General features: G+C 44.6%; 2 protein-coding genes across 2 annotated transcripts in view; both read left to right on the top strand.

Moving 5' to 3' along the window:
- Positions 1 to 5,675, top strand: part of LOC131878230 (formin-like protein) — a 6,834-nt gene extending 1,159 nt beyond the window's left edge. The window contains exons 2-5 of the mRNA XM_059224147.1: positions 1,617 to 2,496; positions 2,569 to 3,045; positions 3,126 to 3,664; positions 3,835 to 5,675. Of these exons, the coding sequence (XP_059080130.1) occupies positions 1,617 to 2,496; positions 2,569 to 3,045; positions 3,126 to 3,664; positions 3,835 to 5,275 (3,337 nt within the window). The 3' untranslated portion in view covers positions 5,276 to 5,675. The remainder of the gene's footprint in view (positions 1 to 1,616; positions 2,497 to 2,568; positions 3,046 to 3,125; positions 3,665 to 3,834) is intronic.
- Positions 5,676 to 6,221: 546 nt separating this feature from the next.
- LOC131878233 (lysosome membrane protein 2-like) overlaps positions 6,222 to 8,750 on the top strand; it is a gene marked incomplete at its 5' end in the record, with an annotated part of 17,727 nt that continues 15,198 nt past the window's right edge. Inside the window, 1 exon segment of the mRNA XM_059224151.1 lies at positions 6,222 to 6,921. Coding sequence (XP_059080134.1) covers positions 6,837 to 6,921 — 85 coding nt within the window.

The raw sequence follows: 8,750 nt of genomic DNA, 5'->3' as shown, positions 1-8,750 counted from the left end.
ATACTGCTTTGGAAATGCGTTTATGTGAAGTGTCTGGGTAATAGCTTCTAAGAAATTCGTTGTTGTGCCCAACTTGACCAGTGTCCACCATGGAAGCGGGTAAGTGCCGTCATTGAGCCGCAGTTTGGGCCAGTGTGATGTGACCCCGGGCGTGAAAGGTGGATATCCATTGGTTCAAAGGGTTACCTTCTGTTATGCCCTCCTGCTTAGGGAGAGTTTCAGGGTGGTTGCCCAGATTGGTAGGCATGTGGAGCTTTGGTGGACTGGAAACATAAACCACCCTTCTTTGTTCACGACCATTGACGATTCTTGGAATTGAAGAACATTCAAAGATTAGTTATGCTATAGAGGACATTCATCGAGTTTTTTTGGACGCTAGATTGTTACCTTGTGGGACTTCCTTGGTAAAAGCAAATGATTGAAATGCAGTATGGATGGTTTTTTGTTATACGTTTGGCATTGTCTTTTCATATTGAGTGCATGCATGCAATGCAGATGGTGATGCAGGCGGTGTTCAGATTTAACAAGCCGTATCTATATTACCTGTTCTGGCCAACTGGAATTTGATATAGATTTGCCAAATGCTGCCCACTTTAAAGGTCTAATCCTTTGGCAAAATTGTCTCCACTGCCAAGTCGCCTGGAAGGCTTGAATCTGGTTTCCTGTCGTCTTGAATATCGACAACGCATTGGTGGAAGGAATCCATGCACATAGTTCATAATCCAACATACTGTATTCGCTTCCTAGATCATCCAGATCAGTCGATTCATTTTCCATCGCTTCATTCAGTTCAGGTAGTGTACAGTAGTCGGCTCGACGTAAGAGCATGTTAGTACACCTCAGAGATGCATGCAATATAGCCAAGAGAGAAGCAAATCAGTCATATGATCAGAGGGTAACACACCGGTCCGAAATCAACCGAAGTGTGTTGTTGGTGACGAGAAAAAAGTGAACCAAACTGACTCGGTAGTGAATCCAGGTGGACAACGGATATCGTCATAATGTCTTCCCTTCTCCATTTGATTGCTCTCCGAATGTGACAGGGAGACATCTCTTCTCTTCATGAAGGGACTAGTTATAGCAGTGCTGGATAATCATGTGAAATTGCCCTTGAAGCTCATGGATGTACAACGGATATACTCTCATGCTCTCATTCGAGAGGAATGTGGAGATGATTCCCTTCTTCGAAATATCACTTGAAAAAGAACTGCTTTTTGGCCTTCCCAAGCCCATTAGAAAACAAGTGGGTTCATCTTTCAAACAAGTGTCGTCATTCCAATCGGTCTGATTCTGAGGAAAAACATCCCACTTTCGTCTTAAGACGAGCAAACGAAGATAAACATAGTTCTCCTCTTGCTTTTGCCTTGTTTGACCACACAGCTGAACTTTGTATGTCTATGTCCTTAAGTCGAGCATTAATCTCCAAGTAGTTTGAAGAAATACTTACTTCTGGGGTGTGACTTCTTGTCACTTTACCGGAAATCGCTGGACTAAGATAAAACGGGAGCTAGATTAAGAAGGAAGCGTGATTAATGTCGCTGCTACTTCTGAAAATTTTGTTTGGGAAGTTTTTCTCCAATCACGTAATACAATTGCCTTCATTTATTACTCTTCAGATCCGCTTCAATTGACATAGTCCATGTAAGTCCAGGGGAGCGGGAGGATTTCGACATGGGTGGAACACAAAGTGCAGTGTCCAATGACTCGAAACACGCCTCCAATGGGAGTGGCACTGTGGCCTCCATTGATTCCGTTGGTCCAATACGACGGACTACGGCCATACGACGTCCCATGCCACCCGAGGAAGAACTCGAAAGACGCTTCAATGAGGTGCTTATCCAAATGGATTTGCCACCGGAGCGGGCTAAGCTTCTTCGAGGCTTTGATAACGAGAAAAAATGGGACATCATATGTGACCAAGAGCAAGTGCACGCCCGAGACCCGCCCTCGACTTATCTGACCAAAATTAAGACTTACCTAGATCCAACGGCTTCCAAAAGTTCCAAGAAGATCCGAAGTCTCGGGGACAACACCTCCACTCAAGTGCTCCGAAATCTTGAGATCTCTTTGCGGACCAATAATATCGAGTGGGTCCGAGAATTTCTCAACCCCGAGAATCGGGGGCTAGATGTGCTAGTAGACTACTTAAATGGGCGGTTGATGGTGATGCGCCATACTCTGCTAGCGGCAGATGGAACGGATTCAAGTGATTCTGCTTTGTCATTCGGAACGATGGATTCGAAAAAATCTTCCACGCTAATGGGATCCTTGCGGTCCACAACCACGCTCAAAAAGTCCACACACAACACGAGTTTAGACCTGGAAGGACCAAGAATCTCGAAATTGATGCGACATTCCACGAAACTCAAGATGGGTGACACCACCGATGATATCCACGTCTGTATTATGTGTCTCCGTGCCATCATGAACAATAAGTTTGGCTTCAACATGGTCATCAAACACAAGCGAGCCATTGGGTGCATCGCTTTAAGTCTTGTAAGTGTCAAAGGTCCCTTGTTTTAGTTATTGAATCACGACGGAAATGATATTTTGCTTTCGAATTTGCAGATTCACCGAAAACTCCGCACAAAAGCTTTAGTTCTGGAGCTCCTGGCTGCCATTTGTCTAGTCAAGGGTGGTCATGAAATTATCTTAGCCGCCTTCAACCATTTCAAGGTCGAAATGAACGAGACTCATCGATTTGAGACCCTAATGCAGTACTTTGATAATCCGGAATCCTTCCAAATCGAGTTTATGGTGGCGTGTATGCAATTCATCAACATTGTTGTGCACTCCGTCGAGGACATGAACTTTCGCGTGGCTCTCCAATGGGAATTCTCAGCTTTGGGCTTGGACGATTGCTTGGAACGGCTTCGAAACAACGAATCTGAAGAGCTCTCAGTCCAAATCTCAGCGTATTTGGACAACGAATTTGATGTATCTGCGCTCATGGAAGAGGCAGATACCAAAAATGCAGCGTTGGAACGAGTTCATGATTTGGAGGAAGAGTTGGGACGGTTGAACGAGCTTTTACAAGAATTAGAGGTAATCTTCCCTCATTTAGATTATTGTACTCTTGACTAGTCCACAACAAGCTTAGAACAACATTCGGTTCCTTTTTCCAGAGCGAAGCCATGTCCAAACAAGTCGAACTTGAGAATGAAATCCACGATCTGACACGAGAACGCGATCTCCTCTTGGAGAAGAGTCAACAAGTGGAAAGTGATTATTCCACTTTGCGGAAGACCATGAGCACCAAGGAAGAAGATTCCAAGCGGAGACAGTCGCTTCTCGAGGAACGCATCAAATCTCTTGAAGCCGAGAAAAGCACACTTTCCAGCTCCGGTGGGCCACGAGCATCGGCTTCGTCGACAACCGCTGGAGCACCTCCACCCCCACCACCTCCAGCTCCTGCCCCTCCTCCTCCTCCTCCACCCCCGCCACCCATGGCTTCTGCTGGACCGCCTCCTCCTCCGCCACCGGGGCCACCCCCTCCACCGAAGGCACCCGGAGCCCCAGGAGCACCCCCTCCACCCCCAGGGATGGGAAACATGTTACGGACAGATCCCAATCTCACCATCAAACGTGCTGTTCAAACTACTTACAAACTTCCCACCGTACATTGGGTGGCATTAAAGCCCAATGATACCAAGGACACAATATGGTGAGTGTTCGTACGTTGCATTTCCATGATTTTTCTCTCGCCAAGGAAACATAGACAGTATAACACATTGTCGGATGAATGATTGTTTGCTTTCGAAAGTATTGCCGTATTTACTCTTTTCCAATTTGGGGTTATTTCATTCGAGTTATTTCTTTCTTTGTTTCGTTCAGGTATGTAATGGATGACATGAAGTTAATGAACGATCTAGACTTTGCATCCTTTGAGGAGGAGTTCAAACTGGACAGTCGACCTAATAAACGAAGTCAAGTGGCCACTTCGCAGGCAGATAATGCTTCTACGCCGAAAAAGGTGCCTGTCAAGCAATTGGACACATTGATGGAGCACACACGACTAAAGAACATGGCCATTTGCAAACGAAAGCTCCCGGACATCCCAATATCGGACCTTATTCGGGCCATCAATGCTTTAGACATTCAAACGCTCTCGATGGACGCCATTGAACTCCTTCAACGAATGGTTCCATTGGACGTCGAAATCAAGGCCTACCGAGAGTACAATATGGCCAAAAAGGATGTGGAAAATCTGACTGAGGAAGATCGAATTATGCGGCAATTCTCTTGTGTCGAGAGATTTGCCACTAAGTTGCAAATCATGGCTTTTATGTCGAGCTTTGAGGAGAATGTGAAGATGGTGAAGCCTCAAGTGAATGCGATAACGTTGGCCTCGAAGTCTCTTCGACAGAGCAAAAAGATGAAGCGTGTCTTGGAGCTCATCCTTTGCTTTGGAAACTACATGAATTCCACTAAAAAAGGCCCATGCTATGGTTTTAAACTTCAAAGTCTGGATTCACTGACCATCACGAAGTCCACGGACAAGAAACAAACCCTGGTTCATTACCTGGCGGATTTGGTACTGAAGCGATTCCCCGAGCTCAAAGGGTTTGACGCTGAACTAACTTTTCTGGACAAGGCCGCTCAATACTCGTTAGAAAACATTATGACAGATGTCAGGGAGTTAGAAAAAGGAATGGAACTGACGAGACGAGAATTGGAAAACCGGCTCTCCACTCCAAATGCCAAGGATAAAGCCAAAGTGGTTCAAAATCAGTCCTTGAAAGAGTTTGTGGATATGGCCGGCGAGTCGGTGGGGAATGTACGATCTGAAGCTGACCGAGCTCAAAAGCTGTTCACCGATTGTGTGGAATATTTTGGCGAGAACCCCAAGATGATCGATGCTAACACATTCTTTGGCTACTTTGTGCGGTTTATTGCCACGTGGCGGCAATCCGAGTTGGACAACGAGAAGCGAAGAAAGCTGCTTCAGCAGAAGCAATCTCAAAATCAAAACTCTCAAGAGAATGAGCGGAACGAGAATGAAAAGCGAAATCAAAGGAAGAACCTGCAAAATGCTCTGATTAACGAATTCAAGAACAAGACTGCGGGCAGTGGTGGCGGGGGAGGAGGCGGTAAAAGCCAGAGTCATATCAAGCCTGATGAAGTGAAGGATGGCACCCTAGAAGACCTGATCATGAGCATGAAAAACGAGCCTTATCGGGCCAACGTCAACGATGCCATGAGGAAATCATTTCGTCGACAGCGAAGTAATCAGATGACCATTTCAACGTGCACTGCCGAGAGCGGAGCGCTCTGATGGCGAGGCATGGCGATGATGCCCATCTGAATGTTCTCGTTCCTTTCATTGTCTTTGGAAAGGCAATTGCATTTGTGATACAAACCCTCCCTTTTCCTTCCTCTCACTCCTTGTAAGATCAAAACAAAACTACAACAACAACCGAACTATGGGATCTCAATCGGGTTCCAACCAGCTTCATGGAGGGGCCGAATTCATCTCTGGCACATGCATTTAGAAATATTTTGCCAATGTGGTGGAGTCCGGATTGTGGAAAAAGAGTCCATACCATTTATCAATCATCAAACGCTCACACCACAGTTTCTATTCTCTCTAATTTCTACCAGGTTTTTAAATCACCGCAAAAAAAAACCGTTATCCTGATAAGTTTACGCATTAAAATATATTATCCAAAAATATATTCATCATGACTTATTGAAATCCTTGTTCAGGGCCATCATTTAATCATCATCATTGATGAGCGTTCCACTCATACGATGACCTAAATCTCAAAATTCGTGTTTTAAGTAGTTTCCTATTTGGAGAGGAATCATTTATCAAGGAAATCCGCATTCAATGCTGAATTGCTATCCCTCCTTTTATCCGTCCATCCAGAAACTAGCCGTCTGATATCGACCCTTGGCGCTCATCAGCTTGCTTTTGGTCGGCAGGCTGTTCAGTCTTGGATCATCTGTCTTGGTCGAAACGAGTACACTTGGTACAATTGGACAGTGCGAGTGCACCAACTCGAACGAAATGTTGGGACGTCTTCCTCGCAGAAGAGAGGAATTAGCCCGCTCTCGCCTGAACTAGAATGTTTAGACAGTTGTGCGAGGTGTGCCGTCGTTGCCTATACTAGATCCTGGCTAGATGAGTTGAACCGTGGGTACACGGACAGAACGACCGATCAGGGCCATGTTGAAGTGAGATTGTTTTCCGACCAACGAACCGCCGGTGGTGGTAGTAGAACGAAACAGTCTTGGGAGTTGTACGGACAAACCTCCTGATGTGGATGGGATGATTCTGGAGGTGGTATGAGTGCTACTTGTTCGAGGCATATGACCAGCCAGATCGATGGTTCATCTCGCCAGCTGAAGGATTAAAGTGATCCCAAGTTGTCGCCTTCTCCTCATCATCCTAATTTTCTAGTGAGAAGATCCAACGCTTACAACGCTTTCAGAGACATCAACCATCATCCCTCCATCATCCATCGTGCGAATCAGAAGAGAAGCAAAAAGAGAAAAGATGTCCGTGCCCTACATGCGGAAAACTTTGGGAGGTTTAGGATTGGAAGCAAAGAAAGAGCTCCGATTTCCATTTGTTCCATTTGACAATGTGATGGAACTTGTTTTTATGTCAAGTGCTTGTTGAGTGATGACCGGAAGAGCTGTTCCCAAGATTGTATTCGTCTCACCCAAAGTGCCCGATCCGTCGCACCAATTGATGTACGAGTAGTGTGGTGAAGAATACCTGATCCGAGTGAACTTCAACTACATTTGTGAGGAACATCACACAAACATCTGTGTTTACAATAGTCATTTCGTGAGTGACGTTTGAACTGCTTCATTCAGTGAGACGCGAAATGGATTTTGTAAAACCTCCCAACGATTTGGATCCTCCATCAGCACCCAAAGGCCGAAAATGCAAGCCCAAAGTGGTCCTCACAGGTGACTAGATTTCCATATGACATAGTATCATCACTCTCTCTGTCTGTCTCCCTCCATCCTCTCCCCTCCCCTCGCCTTGCATAAGGCAATGTCGATAACGAACCCGTTCCTTGACCTGCCTTGTGAGTGGCATGTCTCACTAGGTCTTTGTCGGATAGTAACGTATTTCAAGTTTGTGTTATGGCTTTGGCATAACTGGATTAAACCGTAAGGCTCGCTCAATCCAACTCGACCTCCTCGTGCGCCCGTAGTAAACAAACTTGATATTTCCCCTGAGCAATATAAATTGTAGTATTGACAGACTTGTGACTATTCGCAAACACATTTGGCACATCATTCTCGGGATTTTGTGCTACGTAATACTTACTTGTAACCAAATAACGCGTTGGATTCTCAATCCCGCGACTGTCACAAGTTCAATCGAACGATTGGCATTTCTTGGAAAATGGCAACTTTCTCTCGTATCGACTCTCATCAACACTCTAATCACTTTAAATCACTCGTGTTGCAACATCATTTCCAACCAAAATCGAACCATTAGCCGTTTCGATGTTTCGATCGCCCTACTATAGTATACGTCGTACTGTATGCCTTTTTCAAAGGACGTTTTAGCTCTGATTTCAAATTCCTTGTGCCAAAACACATGATCATTTTGAGCCAAGTGACAAAAGAAATTACGACCCTGGGTCCTATTTGGTAGTCCATGTTGCATGACGTTGTGAAGCGAATAGCCAATGACAATCTACTAGAAAATCAGCAAGCTTTGAAAGATGATTTCATGATACGTTCTGAACCATTGAAGCCTTAACAACTCCTGGACCCTCTCTTAGGAGTGGTTTACTGCATCCAGGATCGTACTACTGTCTGTGCAAGTGTACAACCCTCGATATACTACGTACTCTGTTCACTAGCTGACGCTTCATCAGGAGGACCAAGAGGTGGCATTCACACTGACCTTGTACAATTCTTTCCTTTGTATGGGCTCGACATTCCATTCTAGACATTTAATAAGTGTTCACTCAAATCTTTCTTGACATTTTTGCCATGTTTTTAACAATCTACGTACACACTTCTCTATACCATATTAAAAATCAAACAAAGGGATGTAGGCATTGGACGGAAAAGGCTGCTTGATTTTTTTCAACGATAGGGTGTATTTACAGATGATAATCGTTTCCGTCCACGGCCAAGATCTTCTTCAGAACAAGGGGTCCCCTCAAGGATGTTATGTTTCTTGTTAAAGCATCAGAATACGTACTTTCTGAACAGAACTTCAGCGTTCACAATAGTAGGTCCAAGCTAATAATAGCAACGCTTTTCATGTTCTCTCTGTTGAGTCTTCTCGAGGTCCACTTGAAATGTGCTTCCTGACTTGAACATGTAGAAGACTGACTCAATGTTGCCGTCCTCAGTCATCTGGTTACAGTCGATGCCTCCAACGATTGAATTTGCATGTTTCATTCTAATCATCTTGAGGGTCTACAAAAACATTTGAGTAAAATTCCAACCATCTCCCTATCATCACGCATCTTACGTACGTACATCTTATGTACATGTACAAAGCTCGAGATGTCACCTAATTACAATCAAGGAAACAAAGATTCTCGTGTGGTTGTTTCGATACTCAGTGTTTTGAAATATCAAATTGAGCTGAAGAACTTGATCAAAGAATAATTTCCTTTTCAACCTATTGTATGCATAGCAGGGTGGGCAATTTTGAGAATTAGCGTGACTTTTGGACACCAAGTGGACAAAAGTGGACAAAAGTGTCCAAAAGTGTCCAAAAGTGTCCAAAAGTGGACAAAAGTGTCCAAAAGTGGACAAAAGTG

Source organism: Tigriopus californicus, chromosome 3 (assembly GCF_007210705.1).
Source record: "Tigriopus californicus strain San Diego chromosome 3, Tcal_SD_v2.1, whole genome shotgun sequence".
NCBI classification, from domain to species: domain Eukaryota; kingdom Metazoa; phylum Arthropoda; class Copepoda; order Harpacticoida; family Harpacticidae; genus Tigriopus; species Tigriopus californicus.
The sequence above is the reverse complement of the archived record's forward strand: the minus strand, read 5'-3'. Positions and strand labels throughout refer to the sequence as shown.